The sequence below is a fragment of the Perkinsus marinus genome, assembly GCF_000006405.1.
Source record: "Perkinsus marinus ATCC 50983 genomic scaffold scf_1104296975926, whole genome shotgun sequence".
Classification (NCBI taxonomy): Eukaryota; Perkinsozoa; order Perkinsida; family Perkinsidae; genus Perkinsus; species Perkinsus marinus.
The window spans coordinates 137,429-158,080 of record NW_003200605.1 but is presented as its reverse complement, the minus strand read 5'-3'; the positions used below and the strand labels follow the sequence as shown (position 1 = coordinate 158,080).

General features: G+C 44.7%; 6 protein-coding genes across 6 annotated transcripts; 4 read left to right on the top strand and 2 right to left on the bottom strand.

Moving 5' to 3' along the window:
- Positions 1–1,681: 1,681 nt before the first annotated feature.
- Positions 1,682–3,198, bottom strand: Pmar_PMAR004470 (Vacuolar protein sorting-associated protein, putative; the record flags this gene model as incomplete). Its single annotated transcript, XM_002764969.1, has 9 exons — positions 1,682–1,789; positions 1,842–1,909; positions 2,060–2,186; positions 2,235–2,348; positions 2,392–2,470; positions 2,515–2,610; positions 2,742–2,841; positions 2,910–3,006; positions 3,058–3,198. The coding sequence occupies 9 exons, from the start codon at positions 3,196–3,198 to the stop codon at positions 1,682–1,684; spliced, it is 930 nt and encodes a 309-aa protein (XP_002765015.1).
- A 639-nt stretch (positions 3,199–3,837) lies between these two features.
- Positions 3,838–5,132, top strand: Pmar_PMAR004469 (hypothetical protein). The gene is made up of 6 exons (XM_002764968.1): positions 3,838–3,940; positions 4,218–4,305; positions 4,354–4,467; positions 4,520–4,637; positions 4,710–4,835; positions 4,945–5,132. The coding sequence occupies exons 1-6, from the start codon at positions 3,865–3,867 to the stop codon at positions 5,071–5,073; spliced, it is 651 nt and encodes a 216-aa protein (XP_002765014.1). The 5' UTR covers positions 3,838–3,864; the 3' UTR covers positions 5,074–5,132.
- Positions 5,133–5,504: 372 nt separating this feature from the next.
- Pmar_PMAR004468 (conserved hypothetical protein) lies at positions 5,505–5,707 on the top strand (the record flags this gene model as incomplete). Its single annotated transcript, XM_002764967.1, has 1 exon — positions 5,505–5,707. A coding segment is annotated over one exon (203 nt), but the record flags the coding sequence as incomplete, so codon positions are not given.
- Positions 5,708–6,379: 672 nt separating this feature from the next.
- Pmar_PMAR004467 (conserved hypothetical protein) lies at positions 6,380–7,447 on the top strand (the record flags this gene model as incomplete). The annotated part of the gene is made up of 7 exons (XM_002764966.1): positions 6,380–6,441; positions 6,498–6,575; positions 6,623–6,772; positions 6,816–6,952; positions 6,997–7,067; positions 7,109–7,318; positions 7,361–7,447. The coding sequence occupies 7 exons, from the start codon at positions 6,380–6,382 to the stop codon at positions 7,445–7,447; spliced, it is 795 nt and encodes a 264-aa protein (XP_002765012.1).
- A 1,269-nt stretch (positions 7,448–8,716) lies between these two features.
- On the bottom strand, positions 8,717–12,767 carry Pmar_PMAR004466 (mu1 adaptin, putative; the record flags this gene model as incomplete). The annotated part of the gene is made up of 14 exons (XM_002764965.1): positions 8,717–8,783; positions 9,172–9,273; positions 9,698–9,821; positions 9,876–9,952; positions 10,000–10,116; positions 10,167–10,229; positions 10,294–10,368; positions 10,414–10,509; positions 10,571–10,647; positions 10,694–10,819; positions 11,026–11,130; positions 11,601–11,726; positions 11,924–11,989; positions 12,693–12,767. The coding sequence occupies 14 exons, from the start codon at positions 12,765–12,767 to the stop codon at positions 8,717–8,719; spliced, it is 1,296 nt and encodes a 431-aa protein (XP_002765011.1).
- Positions 12,768–13,592: 825 nt separating this feature from the next.
- Pmar_PMAR004465 (ATP-dependent RNA helicase DDX25, putative) lies at positions 13,593–17,152 on the top strand (the record flags this gene model as incomplete). The annotated part of the gene is made up of 13 exons (XM_002764964.1): positions 13,593–13,656; positions 13,698–13,795; positions 14,123–14,293; positions 14,504–14,616; positions 14,663–14,754; positions 14,949–15,136; positions 15,739–15,818; positions 15,891–15,957; positions 16,012–16,092; positions 16,283–16,359; positions 16,604–16,736; positions 16,784–16,928; positions 16,989–17,152. 13 exons carry the CDS (start codon positions 13,593–13,595, stop codon positions 17,150–17,152), a joined length of 1,473 nt encoding a protein of 490 aa, XP_002765010.1.
- Between the last annotated feature and the right edge of the window lie 3,500 nt (positions 17,153–20,652).

The window sequence follows — 20,652 nt, the reverse complement described above, 5'->3', positions numbered from 1 at the left end:
GCTCAACGTCATAATAGGACTAACTTTCTACCCGAATGTGGAAGGTAATTTCGAAGGAGAAGTACATCCCGAAAAGGTCGTCTCTCCAACCTTCCCTCTCTTCCACGCGAATAGTGATGCCAAGTTCTTCCCCAGCGACCCACACATGAGCGATGGTCAACTACCAATACAAACAACAGAGCCTTCTCCATCACGTTACGAAGTGGAAGGACCATCATCATGGGAAGCCTTTAAAATGCGAGAGTCGCGACTGATGGAGCTCTTGGGAGAAATGAGAGCCCAGCATGAAGTTTTCAGCACAGAACATCATCATTTCACTCATGCCGATGCTGAGAGGATTTCGAGTGTCATAGATGAGATCTTTACTCTACTAGGGCATCACAGTGGAGAGGAACAAGGCGTACACTATCCAACACTGTTGTCGGAACTGTGGGCATTGCACAACCAACACCCGGGCTTAGTCGATGCTGCTATCAACGGTAGTCATAGAAACTACCTCCATGCATGGGCTGAGGAAAACGATGTGAATACTGATACCCGGGGTCAACCTCATGACGAGACTTTACATCGTGGCGACCTCCAGGGAGGGAGGGATTCTCCTTATCCTCAAGGAACTCCCTGGCCGTCGTCTGAACATACAAGCCCTGATGACACGCCTGATATAGGGAAGGTGTTTGCCGAAGATCCTCCATCAACTGTGGGTATCCACACCCACAATGACGGCAAGCACGACACTGCCCATAGTATAAGCCTCATACATCCAACAGTAAGTAGTAGTAGCGTTAAGATCTCAACATGTACCTTGTTATCATCAGACTCTACCTGCGCTACGTCGGTTAGGGGAGAATAGACAGCGATAGTCCTCACAGACTTCCGTTGTCATCATCACCATCATAACGGTGAGCACCACACTTCCGACTCTCTCGCTGATTCACATTACTCTTCTCAGTGCTACTTACTACTACAGCCATCGCAACAAGGTCGATGAATATCGATGGTCTAAGCTCTCTCTACTAGAGACCTGTCGAGGCATGCTCGACAGCAGTTCGTATTCGTGTACGACCCGTCATGCATTGTGATGACGATGCCGTTGTCCGCTGAGCTTTTCGAGTTAGTAGTCGGCGCACCCCGAGTTTGGGGCTATCAATAAGGTCAACATAGTCGTACAACTTTCCATTACTCATTCCGTTCACTCTGAATCAGATGGGGACTGCCAAGTTGGCCAAGCCAAGTTGTCGAGAGTGTATATATATAGAAATTTTATCTCCTTTTGATCCATCTCAGTTACTATCGTCAATTCAAACTGTTAATTAACGAGTTACATGCTACATCTGAGCGTATCACTCATCAGTATTAATCCTACACGAGACCTCTTTATCACGAAGCAGTTCACTGACAGCAGAGTTACGTTTAAGCAAAGCGCTAGCAGTAGTTACGAGTAGAGAGGACGCCCTACCGACTATCGTCTAAGTAATCGCTGTGTGCTGAATGAAGTCAAGATTACCATTGAATAGTAAATTGCGGAGCGCGTGGTATTTACTCTACGGCAATTCCGTCGGTACTTAGGAACGGATCACGCAGCTCGATTTTTCACAAGGAGACACTAATTGTGTCACACTTTGAACCCAACAAATGCATCTCGAGAAGCAATGGTTCCGTCTCGGGTAAAATGACAGTTTCTTCAGCCGATGGTCTTGCGCCATAAAGTGATCTCTTGTTGTTTGAAGTATCGACGATCCTCCTCGTCCACTAACACTAGGTTGAGGAAGTATCTCACCGAGAATTTATTCTGAACAATCCCACCGATGATGACCGAGAATCCCAAGCAACCTACTACTCACCTGAACATTCTTATAGGTGGGAGTTAGGTCAAATCCGGACAAGTAGAGACGGACTGGGATGCATTCAGCTGAAAAGAAGAAGGAAAAATACTCAAGGCTTTTCACAGCTGATCCGATACAATTTCGGATACGAATTCACGAAGAAGTGTTCAGAAACCAACAAGAATTTCCCAAAATTTCATCAGAATTTTCATGTGAACAGCGAATACCTTCATTACCTCTCACAGGTGATCCATCCATAATCTCGAATTTAGTGACAGTCTCGTTATCAGTCGTCCCCCCGAGCTGATTCGAGCCGGCACCAGCCCCTGTAACTTCTCGACGTATTATGTCCAGTTCCATGTGCTGTAGGAAAATTAAAGTAATACCCACTCCCACAGAAAATGAACTTACCTTGATTTTCAGTCTAACAAGGAGGAAATACACCTTTCCAACGACAACGTCCTTCAAGTTGAACTTCGACTGGGAATACTCAAATTCAATGTGAAGGCAATCTTCAATCCCCACCTATGTGACAAAATGAACTGCACGTGTCACCACTTTTAGCTACCTCCATTTTGATACCGGTGTTCATCTCAGGCTGTGGTTGTGCCAACTGCACTGCAAAATCAACTTCTTTTGAGACATTCCTGATAGCAAGCTCCCCATGCCTCGACCTTGCCCCCATCATTACGTAGCATACGGCCTCTGCACGACTAACCGCACGAAGTATCGAAGGCGGACGTTGATACCACTATACGTTTCACACGTCTTATCAACCGAAGAGAATCTACAACATCAATAACAGATTCATCTAGCAGTTATTTATCAAAATCTGGCTTCAGCCGCACGAGTACTCGTGGTCGCAGTTAGCCCAGAATTCGCTCGATCACATATCAGGAATCCAAAAAGAGCTATTACTTCCACTTATAGCTCCTAGTTTCAGTGAGGACTCCTGGGGGTTCGAGATCCTTAGTGATCGAGAAGAAGTCGTATGAGCTGGTTCGGTCGTAAAGCATATCTAAGGTCGCAGCAAGGAAGATACAAAATAGGTCCGATGCAAGACCATGATATCTTTCTTTTTCTTACCCACTTGCCCAATGAGTTCAACTCTGATGCCTTGATGCTCCAGCCGTTTATCACCCTTTAAACGGACAGTCGCTGTACCACATACGTCCTCACCGTCCTGTCAATTTAAAAATATCCCAAAATCTTCCGCGTGCGCAACAGCTACTACAGTGAAAATGTATCCAAGATCTCCCTTCTTATCTCGAGTAACTGGTGCCTTCTTCCTACTTGGCTCGGCGTTGATTTGGAGGTCCAACTCGCAGGGGGCGCCGAAGACGTTCGATAGCAACGAAGATGCTAGCAAGGCCATCGGGGGAAGTAGGCAAAAACCTTCCGAGTGCGTAATAGTGTAAAGATACTTCCACATCTAGAGCATACACCGGCATGAGCACTCATGAACGAGGCTATTTGCTAGACATCGGGAACACGAAACTCTCTCGCTTAAAACGGTTCACACTCATATTCGGAAACACCTCAGAAACAGAGTGGCGTCAATGAGAGGAATTTCCGAAGGATCCCTATTCTCAACACAAGACTCTCTACGCGCCGCCCTTCACCTTTGTAAATATGTCTATAGTTATTCCCGAATAGGTCCCCCTAGTCAGAAGTAGGATGCCATCGACCCGGTCAGCAGGTATCTGCGGAGACAATGGTATAGTCGTGGCATCGATAACAACCTCACCGAAACGAAAATCACGAAAAATCGGAAAAGCTTCAAGAAACGACGTTATTGAACATGAAAAGACGATAGATAGGTTTTTCTCTGCGGGGCATAACGCCTATCTTCAGAGTGATGCTACGGCGAGATGTGGCTCGTGGATTCAAATAAATAGTAAAATTGCCAAGTGCTCGGATCGAACCCGGAGCCTTTCCCTTTCAGCGCTAGTAAGTTGCAAAAGCAGCAAGTTGAGTTGACTGCTACTGGCAGATACGGACAGCTGATCGTCTTAGTATTTTAAGTTCGATCTAATTAGATATGCTTTCACATCCAGAGGGGCATCACTCCACAAAAGGTGAAGAGACTGGCGAGACAGCAACAAGCCCAGCTGATGGTAAGGATAGTAATCGTAACCTAGGATTTGGGAGCGTGATGGTATTGTTATCATCTTAAATCGTTGTAGTAGTCGCAATTGAAATGGAAGGTTCATTGTGGGGTGAGCTATTGTTATGGTGAATAGAGCCTCGTCATGCATCATCGTTAAGTGGCTTACTTGGTGCACTTCATATAGTCTTAGTAGTACTTAGTGATTCTTGTCGGCGGGGTTAGCTTCCAGTTATGTGATATCTCTCGAGGCTAGCACGGACTTGCGGCAATTTTAATCTCACTAGGTGACAAGATAAATGATCGAGGCAAGGAGGTGAGGAAACCTCGATTGAATTACACTGATATTGTTGAAGACTACCGCGCCAATGATGGGTGAGATATCTCCAACCGTACAGAAAGTATCAGACTTGTTCTTATCAGACGTCTGGCTGCGGACTCGCAGAAGATGTACGAAGGTCTCCAGGAGGAAGATGCCGAGATCGAAGTAGCAAGGCAAGAAGATGAGCATCAGGATCAAGCAGAAGCTGCGACGAAGTAAGTCAGAAGCGTTAAGCTTGGCGGCTCAGTGCATTTGACGCTGTCCTAGGTTGAAGAATGACCTAGATGAGTTGAAAGATATGTTTTCAAACTTCGATTCCGAGTTAATACAAGATTTGTATCTCGGGTTGAACCTAGATAAACAGGCCACAGTCGAAGCACTTTTGGTAAGAACTGATGAAGGCTGAGATATTGAGATTCATCCATAGTCACTCCCATCATATTCACTTGCTTGTCAGAAGCTTAGTCGAGATGGAGGAGGATCTGATAGGGAATCAATAGACGAGAGTTCCGGGCCTAGCATGACCCCGCAGGAGTATGAGGAAAAATACCCAGCGCTTGCAAAAAAGGAAGGAGATTGGGAGGTGAGTCATTGTTATGGACTCTGTAATGCGTTACCTCTGTTCGTGTAGTAAATGTGAAGGAAATCGAACATGAAATATTGGCTCATATATATGCATATATCATGTTCAGTTCGTTCCGCGAGGATCGGCCTCCTCAGCAAGAGTCTCTGATGGTGAAGCTCCTTCGTACAAGGAAATAACTGTGCGACATCACTCTTCCGACACCAAGGATGCCGACGATTTTGTTCATGTCAAGTGACACTTTTGATATAAACTGCATTTCAAGTATTCAGTATTCTCTAAGTGGTTAGGCGGTGATCATATGAGTATTGCGTTCATACGTGGCTAATCGGGTTCTCCACTTTTTCATTCGGGCACCCGCCTAATGATTCTTTCCCTCCTGTGCGTTGGCCAGGTATCATATACACCTGGCCTCTCCTCATTGTACACTCAGCTGTAATAACTGCTGCACAGAGGGGTGTAGGAGAGCCTCCAGAAGAGCCTGAAATGGTGTAGTGATGAAGCAACTTCGTATGACCTCTGGAATACCGATCCTCGAAAAGGGGTCTAGTGGCCTTGCCCTAATGGCTGTGTACGAAGGTACGGCGACCCCGTAGGTTGGTGAAATGACGCCATAGATTGGTATAGGGACCCCATAGATTAGCATGAGGATCTTACAGGTTGGCATAGGGACCCCACAGGTTGGCATAGGGACCCCACAGGTTGGCATAGGGACCCCACAGGTTGGCATAGGGAGCCCACAGGTTGGCATAGGGAACCCACAGGTTGGCATAGGGAACCCACAGGTTGGCATAGGGACCCCACAGGTAGGCCTAAGGACCCCACAAGTTGGCATAGGGACCCCATAGGTTGGCATAGAGACCCACATATTGGTTTAGAGTCTCCAGAGAATGGCATAATCGCGAACTACGTTAGGCCATTTCCTGCACTCTCCTGAACCGCTCCTTTTCGCGAATCCCTGATTATTCCTTCAGGATGACGAAAGCTTTTTGATCATCTATCGAGGGTGATCTCACGTTGCATGGTTTAGTTCTACATTAACAACTTGGGATGGTTAAATGCTGTAATATGCTCTACTTGCAGCTACTAGAGTAGTGAGAGCTTTCTATTGAAGCATCCACAATGAGGATAATACGGCAGTGCCGTGACAACACATTTGGCAAGTAATAACACATCTATGAGAAGCAATGGAGGCCACCATATCTAGTTGGGCCCAGCAGTACAATCCCACCCGCTCGTACTTTCTGTATACATGATGAGTATCCTCAGCTTCATCGTCTATTTCCAGACGAAGAGGGCTAACAAAGTTGCTGAGTCAGGGTCGACTAGCTATGGGCCCCTCGACTCAAGTGACTTGAGATGGAAGGCGGCATGGCAGAATGAAGACAGATAGTAGTAATGTCGTTGTACTCGCGCGTTGGCTTCCGCATGGTTGGCTCGTACACAGTACAACTCTTCACGCGACGTGAACTGTTTCTCCGTATACTGGGAGGTGCTGCGTTCGTTACATCAACCGTCGTCTACCGCGTTATTGACAGCGAGAAATGTGTGTTGACTCCTCGACTACGTGTAAGAAGGCGGTGAAGGCTAAAGGGAAACCGAAAAAGTGAGACGCGATTTGGAATGGACGATCTCGATTACTGTCGTATCTGGGCAATGCAGGAAGGCTGCTCCTAAGTCGAAGAGCTCCTCTGATAATACAAAACCTCAAGGGCAGGAGGCTGAGGCCAGGATTGCTGCGTGAGAATATACGTCGCGAAGCAGGATACCATTCCCTCACAAAAAAGGTACATGAAGGAACAGAATCGACCATACAGCGCTCAGAACGTCTTTGACAACCTTCATGGCATCGTGCCGAAGACTCAGGTGCAAAATCTGATGGAAAAATTGTCAAAAGAGCCAGGCTCGGACGCAGAGCCACCTCTAGTCATGAAGGAGTAAAGAGCGAGTGGCACTGCAATACGAATGTGAAGGTCCCAGATATGGTGCTCAGAAGGTCTTCTTGTGCAACCAGAGACTATTCGGTGACTGCTCGCCAGAAAGTGTTTTGGAATTGAACCGCGAGGTAGCGGAGGTCGAGAAGAGACTTCCGACTGTGAGAGGGGCTCTCGGCAAAGGTGGGGTATAGCGAGGAACAAATTAACGGTGACTTTGGAGGCAGTTACTGCGGAGATAACTCAGCTTCGTGGTCAGGGCGAACTGGAGGGAAAAGTAGCCAATAATAGAAAGCGTGTAAGGTGAGGAGTAGACGATAGTGAGAGAAGTCGGGGTAGGTCCGCGAGTTGGAGGAGAAAGTTGAGCACATCCAGCGAAAGCGAAAAAAGGAAGGAGTGTCAGATCTCGGCCAAAAGCTTGCTGAGGCACAGGCGAAGTCAGCTACCATCCCAAGCACAATTCATGCTCTATTGTTCTCTGAGGGAATGAACTGTTGCTACCTCAGATACGGGGACTTGCACAACACTCTTGCTAAACGCAGGAAGCTGGTAACGATTTCACCCGCGGACTGTTCGGACGGTTTCTCTCAGTGCATGTCTATTGTATCGAGGGTTGGTGAAATGATGAGTTTATCGAAGGAAGATGTCTTCAACGAGCTCGGCCTCGACCTCGAATGACTGTTACCATAGCAGCAACGGAATGTTTCTCAATAACCCCTTGGTGGTTTCGTTACCATGATGAGGAGAGTAACTGTCTCTATGAGCATAGCATGCACAATCCCTAGGTCGCTTAGGGTTGAAGTTTCATCCACACAACTGCCTACCTCGTCCACAGGTCGAGGCCAGCTATCAATCAACATCTGGGACCCTGTTGCTAGACAGCTGTACACACTACGTTCACCCTCGTTGCGGCCGATGTGGGTTTCCCGGTCAGGAAGAGTCGCTCGTGGAGATGCCCAATCGGTCAAATCTCTCGAGACGAAGACTGAGGGAATCAGAATGGCCCGAGGAGATAATGATGATGTTCAGAAAAGAAATAAGGCGATCCTCAACGGTATGGATATGTCCAAGCCAATTGACGTACCGCGAAGTTTGAAGGGTCGGGACCATTCCTTGAAGTGCAAGGAGGGATCGGGGAACATTCAGTCCAACTTCATATCCGAGAAGGTTACTCATCTTCTACACACGGGAAGCAAAGGCGTTGCGGTGTAGATTAGTGAGCTTGGATATGGATAAGGAGCGAGATTACAGAGTCATCACCAATTTATCAGATTTTCAACTCCTATGGCAGTTCGTAGATTTCGTAGAGGTCGCATTGTGTGTTGACGATATGTCAAGTATTCACAAATTTTCGATGTAAGTCAACCATGAGCCGAGATGATTTGACTCGTCTGCATTCGACAATATCATTAACGGCACACAAAGTATGAACCGTATAGTAATGAGTCGTGCCAGCTTATGCGTGCCTCTACAGTTCACAGTGAAGTTGTGTAAAATAATAGTGTAGTACGTATCACTCATTACACAATGCAAAATGGGTTGTTTTTTGACACTTTTCACTTCAAGCGTGAGAAGCGTGAGAACCAAGTTCCTCAAGTACGTGTGGTTTTTGTGTTGTTCTTATCAGAATATCTACTCCGAATCACACAACAAACGTAATGGTAGAAACTAATACTCCGAGAGTTTCTAGAGCTCCATAAGTTTGCACGGGGCTGGTGTGGTGTTTACAGAAAGTCTCAAATGAAAATGGTTCTTCCAGAATTCAATCGGTAATTCGTAAAAAGCCAACTGCATAACTAATATTAATGCTCATGGTTTAGAACGGTCCTTCGAAATTACCAGTTCATGGTCACTGACCAACTCCACAATACTATAGTTGAAAGAAAACACACTACTATAAATGTAGCAAAGTTACACCACCGTCATCAGCTGGGTCTAACAAACAGCTCAGGTCATTCTCAGCTGATAGTCGCCGCTTTGAGTGATATACCGAACCCATGGAAGTGCTTGGTATCTGATGACAAGATGCACTCGTGATCAGTGTCGGCGTACGAGTTGGCTTTCCTCAGCTGAACTTCAAAGTAATTCTGGAAGGCTGCATACGAATATACGAATTGGGGTATAGTGAGCAGAAACCGGAAAGAATCTCCCACAATTTCCTCATAATTCTCATAATGTCATCATGTAGTTGAAAAGGTGCATATTCTCTCACACTGTTCGTGCTATTATAAATGGACCGAAGTACGAGTACTAAATACCAGAGCTCCACAATCCGGATTTCTTCGATGAACTTCGACTCAGTAGTAAAGGGTCTCAACGGCTATGATCTATGCGGGTCGCTACGTCCCTCAAGTTCCACTCGCTACACCACCTCAACACTGGAGAGAACCCGACAGTCTTACCCCGACTTCTCCACAATTTTCAGATACCTCACAGTAAGGCCACTGACGGTGAAATAAGGTATCTCAAACTTCACTGAAATCGGCTTCTTTGCGTAGAGATCCCTGAAAAATTGGAAAGGATAGGATGAAAGTCTATTTGAATTCTCAGCAACGGTGGACTTCCTAAATTGTAAAGAAGACATTGTTATGCACATAGCCTTCTATCCCGATTCGATTGAGCTCTTCATTCACCCCTTTCACTGAGTTCACATGAGCGTTCACGATAGCGCAAATTATGAGTTCTCGAGAAGCAACCTAACACATTCGTTCTGGATCTTATTTCTTATCTATTCCTCTAGATTCTCCCACTAACTTCCTCCAGTGTTCGGATGAATTAACTAAGATTCCTATCTCCACAATATCAAACGATAAGCCTATGATGAACAAAGCTTCGAGCAACGCGGATGGTGGCACTCAATAAGACTGTTTTCGGCTTAGTAACGGATGACCTATCCGAATGCATAACCAGAAACGCGTCGGACCCCACCTCGCGGCTTCCATAGAAATACTGGGCAATCCAAAGTTCGACGTCATAATGTAATCCTTCTGACCAGGGAACTGTTTAATCGACCAGGTCACACAGTCCTTCTCCGGGTGGTACTTGACCGAACCTAAAAATACCAAATATGAATCACTTCGCTCCGCTAAGATATATATTTTCTAACCTGTGCTAGCCTTGCATTGAGGAGTGTCAACATCACCGGGTACAGGAACATGAATCTCAACAGAATTTGCTATTGACCTGCCAGGAATTTCGTGGCGCGTGACAAATTACCCCGCGTTTCCCACCTGCTTTTAAACTGGCTTTTGACTTTAATCATCACTTCCAGTCGCCTTCCCGACTGGCTTGGATCCACCACCGCCTCTACTGTAATCAGCGGCTTAACTGGAGTGTTCAATCGGTAACTGAAAAAGCGCGCGCCCAATAATAATTCATCAAAACCTCATAGACACACCTCATGAGTTCGAACTCGCCATCGGGTGGGATGAATGATATTGTCCTATCCTGTTCAAAACGACTGAAGGGAATATTAATACAAATATTGCAGCGGAGCGAAGCGATTCACGAATCTCAAAAATCACCTGAGTCGAACACATTGGTGAAACTTGATGTCTTCCATTTCGACACCTTTCCCCCCTCGGCTCGATCCGGCCGTCCTGACGAGAATTCATTTGTTAATTTCATGGCGCGCGACATATTACCCGCCAGCTGCTAGCAACTTGTCGTTCAATCCGAGCTTGCATTCTGGCATTCCCGAAAGAAACGATTTCATTTTCAACGATCCCAAAATCTCCGACCTGAAAAAAGGGCGGAGCGAAGTTTTCATTCGGTCACTCCAAAACACTTTTTTTTGCTCACCGAAGAACTTGTCCATTCGCTGCTACCAATAAATTCAACTTTTCGATCACATCGAGGAAAATTTCGTTCTTCTTATGCTGCGAAAGGCCGAGATGCAAATCGATCACTCGGGCGAGCGCTAACCTTAATGCCTTCAGGCCTCCAACTCACTGCGCTTGTCGCTGCTGTTGGTGGAGCTTTCATTTTATCGACTTTGACTTTCTTATATTCCGTTTTGATGTATTCCCGAAGAATTTTAGTCTCGGTAGTCTGAAGGAAACACCGCCTCGAACTGATACAGAAAAATTTATTTTTTTTCCAAATTTTACAGTAAAATTCTGAGAAAAATTCAGAGGTGCCACTAAGGCTAACACCACTAGAAATGTGGCGAGTAAAGAGTCATAGTAGTAGTATAAAACTACTGCAATGACATACCGCGCGCGCCCCAAAAATCTGTACACAGTTTGTCAACATACCTGCGGATAGCCATTGTCCATCATTTCATCCAATAACTCGTAAGTAAGAACGAAGTTGTCTTTGATATGGTCCTCATCAACCGTCTTGAAATAATCCTTCAAAACCTAAAATGACTCGCAATAACACAAAAAAAGAACTTCGCTCCGCGTTTTTCCCCAAGACTTGCAATGACATTGGGGCACGCTGCGCGATCACCGCGGTTAATGGTGAGTAGATGCAACTAGTTACTAGAAGTATTGAGATCGACGACTATGATGTTGAGTTCATGAATTGCCACTGAACAGCGATATTACGCTCTTCGAGCGTTATCATATTCCAGCCAGCCGCCACAGACTGCGGCGCCGCACACGCGCCCGATTGTAAAAGGTATACAACATAGAAACTATTCATTCAAGTGAATATCAGTGTTGGAAGAATATATGTTCGCTTACCTCATCTAACTATAAAAGTTTCCTCACTAATAATACAATTATACCAAAAATCCGGCCTAAAGTGAAACTCCCAAAATTTTCTCGGAATTTTCCATTTTGTCACCAACACATGTAGTTCACCCTGTGCATATTTTCCCACATACTTCAGCCAACTTGTATAGATAGGATAAAATCATCATCGCGTTGCCATTCCTCTGTGTGACCGCCATAAGGTAGATATTATTATACTGTATCCAGCAGTAGACGATACCATCCTCCACGAAAATCGGCTGAAATTACAACGACATCAATTTCGTGGCGCGCGAAAAAAATATAAAAAAACTACTACTGGTCATTTTGCAACAAATCAGAAGTCACTCGAGAATTCCGCATGCAAAAATCTAGGAAAACTTTCAGCAGTCCAGATTGTGAAATTCCACAACCATCGGAGAACGCAGGTTCGATCCCGACCGGATGCTTTCTATACCTTCACACACACATCTTCTGCATCAACAACGTTATCGATGAAATGGTCAGTTACGGTTGGGGGGACCTGCAGGAAATACACTCCGAGTTTTGCTCTGATGTAAATCTTGGCTATAAGAATGGATAAACCGGCAGCAATGAGCAACACATAGTTGATCGATCACACTTTTTTACACGTAAACCACGAAAATTTACGAAAAATTCTCTTCAAAAAAATGAGAAAGTAGCGATGTACGGTATGCGAAACTATTTAGTGCGGGAAATTCCTCACTGAAAACTTGAGAGGATAGCCCTATAACAGTATTATTCTGAAAACCTAGTTTCGTGGGTCAGTTTCGTATTCTTGGCACAACCGTGCGCGTTATCCGAATTCTTAGAATAATCATGTGATACAAAAGTATTACAATGCCAAGAGGTACCAGTAGAAGATTATCCAAGATCTACGATCCTATACAGAAACAGAGACACATCTGGCCTTGGGAAATGACGTTTTCCAGGCTTTGATAACAATGGGAAAAATCATTGAGACTTTTACATTGAAAATCGTCCGAAGAATGTGCTCCTAGCCAGGTGGAAAATTGAAAATGAATCCCCCCCCCGGTAACTTCATACGTTTCTGTACAGAATCAACAAGTTGCGATGTTGAGAATATTTTCCATCACTATTCACAAGTCGAGAAATTGAGAAATTCTCACCACAATTCTACCAACATCATCATCAGGAATTTTCCGGTTTTTTCATCACAAGTTGCCGACTACTACTACTACTACCTCTCCGCGATAGTTTCTCCATATAATAGCCTTACCCTTCAAATCCAATATGAAAACAGCCGAGGCACCGGACATGGGTTTAGGTAGCACGGAAAAGGCAGTAAGCAACCACTGAGAGGATGAGAATTATGATGATGAATATTAAACAGTGTTGGAGAATATTCATATGATCAATTACATGTGTTGGTGACAATATGAAAATTGAAAATTCTGTATACGAATCACTTGTAAACTTGTACAATTAGTGACGAAACAAACTCCTGAGCTCAGCTGATGAGGAAAGCCAACATATATTCTTCCAACACTGCTACTGGACCGGTGAACGAGATTGAGTTCGGCCGAATTTCCCTATGAATTTTCCGTGGACATTGCTCTGTTGTTAATCGCGTCTACGATATAGCAATGTTGTTGTTTTCACGAAGTCTTCATGCTACAAAATTCAATCAGCAGATTTTATCAGGAGTTTCATTTTATTTCATTTCATTTTCATTTCATTTACATTTTATTTTCATTTTTTTCAAGAGTTTTATTTTATCAGGGACACTAATTAAAAAGTTTATATACAAATTCGGGTAGAAGCCAACCAGAATTTCCGGAAATTTCCTCAGAATTTTCATATTGTCACCAACACATGTAGTTGACCATGTGTATATTTCCTCTCCAACCGGACTTTATGTGTGTCTTCTGAAGGTATTACGATGATTCTGAAAAATCGGAAAAGTGAAAAAATGTTTTTTCGTTCCGAAGTGATTTACTATGATGCAAAAGAGAAGTTGAGAAATTTCAGTGGACTCTTCTTCGTACCACAATTTTTCAAATATCCGTAAAGTCGAAAGAACCGCGCACGCCCTGATGCGAAGTTGTCTGTCACTTTGAAGTATCTTCTTCTTATCGTCCTCAATGAGCTCGAAAGATTCCTCGTCAGAATCCAAACTGACCGCGGAGGTCGTCAAATTCATGAGGGGTAATATCAATACTGGCTCCTATTGAAAAGTCGTTTATCAGAAGGAGATTCTATGGCGAAGCCAAGCAATGGTAATACTAATGACGTGATAAAGGAAGCTATCCCTGTATCGGGGCTGGTGGGGGAGGAGACGGCTAAGGTAGTTGGGTTATGCATTAAATCAGAATTTACCATAGAAAGTAATTTTTCACTTCGGAGTAGTTTTATGATGATAGTGTCAATGTTCGAGTGGTGACTATGTGGAACTCGATATTGAATTTGCATCTGGAAAATTATATGTTTTTACTCCTAGTAGGAGTAAACCGTAATAACTTCTACATCTGTTTCTCCACTGTTTCCTTCTAATTACGGGTGTCCTCAGCTATAATACAACATCCTCGGATTCGAAAATCGATTTCCACAGTGAACAATTTCCTCGTCTAGTTATATAAACTCTTGTTAGTTTCACGTTATGTTCCTTTTTTAGGTAACCGTTACTGAGTACACCAACCCAGAGGCCTCTCCTCGGAGTCAAGCCGTGCCGACAGCAACCACCCGAGCGTTGGCTAGTGCTCATCGATGGGAAGATTTGGATATGACAAATGAACTCAGGAGGGGTATTTTGGAGAAGGGCTTCATCAAACCTAGCAAAATTCAGGTAATATTGGGGAATTTTTTTCTGGAAATTTTTCAGAAAAAAAATCTCAAAAGAATTTAATGGTTTTTTTATTAATGGTATGAAGTGCATTGGGTCTTTGAATGACTGAGTTTGCCGAGATTTCTGCAATTTTTGGATATCACCAACGTTTTATGAGGGGGAAAATTTTCACAAGTGTTTAATCGTTGAGTAAAGTTTTTGCTCCTTCAGGAATTGGTCCTCCCTTTAATTCAAGATGGTCGTAATATCATCGGCCAGGCTCAGAACGGTAGTGGGAAGACGGCTACTTTCGCTCTGGGTTTGCTCAGTCGAATAAGCTTGGGGTAATTTCGTGGCGCGTGACGCTGGGTGGTAGGAGTGAAGTATCAGGTTGAAGACTTTCCAAGCGTTGATCCTCTCGCCGACCAGAGAGCTTGCTATACAGAATCTGGATGTTGTCGAAGCGTTGGGGAAATACACTGGTACGGAAAGTGGGACGTTTTTACGCGATCATAATCGTTGATATGGATAGTTGATATAGCTCGGTGCAGGACGGAATATTTCGCGCAGGACCGATAATCGTTGGAGATATATCTCAGGTGTTACAACGCAGCTGGTTGTTCCTAATGCTCATGGACTACCGAGGAATCCTCGGGAAGGACGAGTTACCCAACAGGTAAGAGCGATGTGTGGATTGGGGGAGTATCCGAGGTTGACTTTGGTAAGATACGGATCATGCCCGATATTCTGCTTCAGATATTGTCGGGAACTCCAGGGAAGGTTTTGGATCTGATTACTAAGCGAGTAATTGATACTCGTAATGTGAGCATGTTTGTTTTGGATGAGGCGGACACTATGATACAGGTAATCGTTGGAAGGATACGGAATTTTTCACCCATTTTTTATAATCGCATTCATCGCTTGCATCAATCGTCTGCTCCTTGAATAATTGGCGTATTATATTCTGTAAACAATTCCACCTCTGTTTTTTTGTGATAAAATTATGGTATATCATATTTAATATTTTTATAATTTAGTATTTCATGTGAAGTGATTTGAGACACATCTTTCTCCGTGTAACGAGCCCTAAGGCCACTGGTCCTTATTATGTCTTGAAGAAAATTGGTACTCAATGCTATGATATAGGCGTCGCTCCCAAGAGTACTACTGGTCGTGGATGGTTCATAGTTCTCGCATCGGTAGATTCGAAGGCGAGATCCGGCGTTTTTCTCTCTTTTGTTCAGTGGTTATGGTGTAGGCAATGTTACTAGTGCTGCCCCCTGTAAGAGTCTATGATGGAGTGCTTACTGTTGATACTACAATGCAATTTCCTTATTTTCCACTTAGTTGATATTCTACCTTTACACTAGTCTTGAAATATGTAAGAATTGACACAGTGGTTGATCGATTTTTTCTATAACTGTTTTACTCTCACTTCTGCTCACTGTATTGGAATATTAACGCAGGTACATAACAATATGGGAGCCGCTGTGAACAATATCAGATCTGTGCTGCCCAAACACGACCTTCAAATTTTACTCTTTAGGTGATATATTGTGTCCTATCGATCACTTCTGATTATTAATTTTGTGGCGCGTGACGTTTTTGGTGCCTTTAGTGCGACATATCCAGAGAATGTGCGTCGATTCGCCCTCAACTTGGTACCTCATGCTAGCAAGATACAGGTGAGATACAAAATCGATCACGCGATCGATTTTGCGTATCTTATGTTGAACTAGGTCAGCAAGGAGGACCTCACTTTGAGTACTATTTGGCAAACGTTCATTAACACTGGAAAGAACTTCCAAAATAAGGTTCAGGTAGGTGGGCAATTCTTTTCGTCACTGCGCCACGAAATTATTCTGCACCTTTTGCCCGGGCTGTGCGATAAAGATATTCAATACGACTATCAGATAATCCTGCATTTTCCTAAAATTTCCCGAGAAAAAATTTCCTCATCACCATTTTTATTTTTTGTCATTACAAATTTTCTCCAGTTATTCCGTTCAGATCCTTTCTGATCTATATGCAGCCATGAACGTCTCCCAATCGATCATCTTCGTCAATTCGAGAGTTACTGCTTTCAAGTGAGGTCGTGGGGTCACCATAGAGTTGGCATCGACTCCAGTGTGGGAAAAGGGGCATATGGTCAACCACATATGTTGGTGACGATACGGAAATTTTGAAAAAAAATTGGAAAATTTCCATTGATTATTGTCTACTTATACCCAGGCTCGGATGTGAACTTGTATGATTAGTGGGGAAACTCCTAAGCTCAGCTGAGGAAAACGAACATGTTTTCCTCCAACACTGTTCGCTGCATTGTTTTAGTCTGGCCAAGTTACTGCGTGATGAAGGGCATTCAGTGTCGTTGATATGTGGCACTCAAATGAGCGGAGCGGAGCAAATCAGTCCGGAGTATCGTGATAAGATTATGGACGAATTCCGCAATAAGGTCACGAAGGTAATTTCGTGGCGCGCGGTCATGGACAGAGGGTTTACTCCTGGCAGGTTTTGATAGCGACTGATGTTCTAGCTAGAGGAATAGACGTGCCTGCTGTCACGTTGGTGGTCAATTTTGAGTTGCCGATTGATTATTCTGACGGACCTAATAATGGGAAATGCAATTACGAGACGTATTTGCATCGGATCGGGAGTAAGTTGATTGGGGAAAAATTCGGAAAATTTCCGCGAAATTTTATTTTTTCCTCTTTAGGGACAGGTAGATTTGGCCGTAAAGGTATTGCGGTTAATCTGGTATCAGAAGGAGAGCTGGAGTTGGTGGCTGATATCGAGAATTATTTTCCGGGCACGAAAGTTGACGAGCTCACTGTCGATGAAATTGATACACTCGAAGATAGGCTGAAGAAACTACGATAGAAATAGTCACGTTTCCAGTGGAGTTTTATTTTGTCTGTTGTTGTTGTCAATACATTTTCGGGAATTTCGTGGCGCGGTGACGTTTGAATGCCGAATTGTGTTGAATGTTTTGTTTGAGTAGAAGCTAAGGAAGGCAAGTTACTCCAACGCGAGGGCTTACGATTGGGAATTTCAGTGGGGACACTCGTGGGCGATTTTTCTTGGTAAGGAGGCGACTCTACCGATCGTCATCATCATGGATAGGACTGTTTATGGGCATCGACTCGCATCAGTTGGGTGTTGGGGGATCGTCTGGTCACTAACTCGATAAGTGAGGTGGTGTTATGATGATGTGAATGTTGGTGCTGTGTGATTGTTGTGTACGAGTTTGGAAAGGAATGGTATGGATATGTGATGTGCAGCCCTACGCTCATATGTGTATGAGCTGGATTCGAATAGTATGGGTTGGACCTGATCTGTATCTTACCAGCATCAACCTAAAGATACCACGATGTTTGATGGCCAAGACATCCGTCGGCCTCCTTAGCTGCCTCGTCGTCTCTTTCCTCCACTTAGCCGAGCTAGCCTCTCCTGCTAGGGTACTCATATACTTAACCTGATTGAGATTTCCGCTACTAGGTCGTTCGGATGTACCTCGACGTGTCTCTGTCGATTGTGTTGGTCGATGGTGTTGACGGTAGTTTGTGTGGCAGCAATGGTGAGGTAAGATTAGCAGGTCTGTCGAGATGGGCTGTTTTCGGACATGTTTCAGATCTTCTTGCAGAGAGCCTTGGGTGCGTGGACTAATCTACCTCTCGATAGGGTCGGGTTGTTGAGTTGCATCCAACTAGTCACAATAACAACGCCTACCACAGCACCCCAGTCTTGGGTATCATCAACACCAACGACAGATCGTACCGCCTCATCTTCAACGACTAGGGTGGTAGGAGCTGCATGGCTCTAGGCGTGAGTGATAGGTTACTTAGGTGACATCTACTAGTGTTGTGTCCACTACGAGGACCGCAGGTGCGGCTCTGTGTGAGTTATCGAAAATGTGTATGTCGCTTTGTGAAGATACGACTCGGGCTGTCGAGAGGACAACTGCAGGCGCGCCGAGCCCCTGGGTTAAGCCAGTTACGATGACGTGTCCGACTTTGGCGAGAGGGAAGGCGTTGGATGAGGTTTTACAAGGCACTGAGGATGAGGCGAATCGGTAGGGAATATTGGTATTGTATCGACGCCGTTCGAGAAGCTAAGATACTGCGTTTCGGTATGTGGCGTTGGAAGCTGGTGTAAATGTAACGTTGCTGTGGGGCAGCCTAAAATATGCCAACATGGCCTGCTTGCTCAATGCGGGTGAGTGGGCGTAGCGAAAATGGAGTTTTACCTTGCTGCCGACGCTAAACCCGTCATGGAATATATATTTGCTATTCTCCGCTGAGCTTATGAAAATCTCTACCGTGAAGAAAATGTACAGAAACCAATAAGAATTTCCCAAAATTTCCTCACAATTTTCAGTATTTAGTTGACGATGTGTATGTTTCCCTATACTGCACTAGATAGGTACAGGTTGTGCGACTGTAGTCACCTTTGTGGCGAGCATGGTGGTAGACGTCTCTTGGAGCAACCAAAGCCATTACGTTATGAGGGATCAGTTCAATTCCAAGTAGAAGATCTCAACGAGGCTCAAGCAGTGCTGGACGTTATTCGATATAACCTTAGCGGCCTCGACAGCGAAATTAACCTGCTCACAGAAGGAGGGCTTATGAATCCTGCTAAGGTGGGAAGTTTGGATAAGAACACGACTATTCATGCTCGAGCCACAACACACTTGGTTCAGCTTCAGCTTATCGATATCTTGCCGTCAGTTCGCAGCGCACAATCGTATTATTCTCTCACAAGCTTACGATTATAATTGATAGGTACCGGTTATCGAGGTATTGGACCCATCAAAACCCCTGACGATGAACCCAGACTTCCTCACCACTATTACGGCGACTATTTACTTGGAGGTGTTGCCGCAATGGAGACCTTCTATAATGGAAGCTCCTTTGTTGGTGGCGGTGAAGACCTTCTTTCGAACACGACTGGTGGACCCCGAAGTGGCAATACGGTTAAGTGTTGAGATAAAAGTTGAAGTTAATAACACAACCCCGCGACTGATGACGGAGATGCTCGTCGATCAAGAGTCTTTTTTGAGGGCTGTGCGCCTCGCTTTGGGTCCTGGTGTATCCGTTGGTCATTCTATGCCGAGCCTGCTGGAGTTCGGTGCTGATAGTTCTAATGAGCATTCCCCATTCCCAGAAGGAAACACTGCTATGAAGAAGTCAACATTTACCATTCTCTTGTGTGTTATATTGACGGCCTCGACTCTGGGAACAGCTGTTGGCTGTTGTGTCATTTTCAAGATTGTTAAGGAGTACAGGCGTACTGGTATGCCGAGGGATTTCGAGTTGGGCAAGGCGGGCGAAATAGCAAGCTCGAGAGCAGACGAAGATACAGCTTTCACGTCTATAAGTTGTGGCGCAATGCCGTCCAGATCGATCACGATGTCGGATGGATCATTCGAAGGTAAGTTGTTGTTTGTGGGATCCCTTCGAGAAAGTGGTGCGAAGTATTTTCCCATCAGTTTGCCTGTTGCGTGTATTGTTTTTCATACCGCTCCTTTTTCAGATCACATCCAAGCTGCACCGAGCTCGTTCACAGCTTACCATTGATCGCTCGAGGTCATCGTCGTCGTCGGCGGGGGTGCAGCGGCTCTGGTCAACAGTGAAATTCATTCATTATCATTGTTATCGTTTGTTTTTTGACTCTTTCTTATGTAATTCAATCAAGTCATGATCGCTGCATGGTTCTTCTGATCATAGCGTATTGCGTTGTTGCTAGCAGTTTTCGATGATGCTGTGACCACCAAATCGTCAACAATCACATGACATGTTCTCCAGTAGGTATCTTCTCTCAGAAACCTTCTTCCGTATCACTAAGAGTAGTCATACTCAAACACTGGCAAACTTCTGGAGCAGTTCAATAGGAACTTTTGATCGGCTGACCCCTCCTAGAAGCGTTACTGCAGAGTTGGCCCTATAAAATAGGAGCTCCGAGTTCTAGAGTCGCTCCGATACTCATTCTCTCAGAGTTTGAGAGAATAAGCATCAGACTCCTCTTGAATGAGTAGCATCCCTCCACGTGGCCCATTTGGCACGCGTCTCGCATGAGCAATGTGGGGACGTTTCCAAACTCCAACTCGCCGTACTTCCTTCCCCTTCTCAGCCTCGTGAGCGCAATGGATAGTCCGCTCAGTACGGTATCGTGAAAACAAGTATCACTTGTTTTCACAGAGTCACTGACTCCGTCGAATCAAAATGCCGATGTCTTGCTGAAGCAGCCGACGAGATTCTCTAGGAATGCAAAGTAACATCTTCAAGGCCAAAGCGTCGCTGTCCCACATATAGGCGTTGACGCCAACAATTCCTGTTTGCTAGTAGTCGATCCTCAAAAAGGGCATTATGGTTCCTCCTCTA

Coding starts and splice junctions, on each gene's coding strand:
- Pmar_PMAR004469 (XM_002764968.1), top strand. CDS start 3,865: ATGCTTTCACATCCAGAGGGGCATCACTCCACAAAAGGTGAAGAGACT. Junction 4,306..4,353: donor GACTACCGCGCCAATGATGG/GTGAGATATCTC, acceptor TGTTCTTATCAG/ACGTCTGGCTGCGGACTCGC. Junction 4,836..4,944: donor AAAAGGAAGGAGATTGGGAG/GTGAGTCATTGT, acceptor TATCATGTTCAG/TTCGTTCCGCGAGGATCGGC.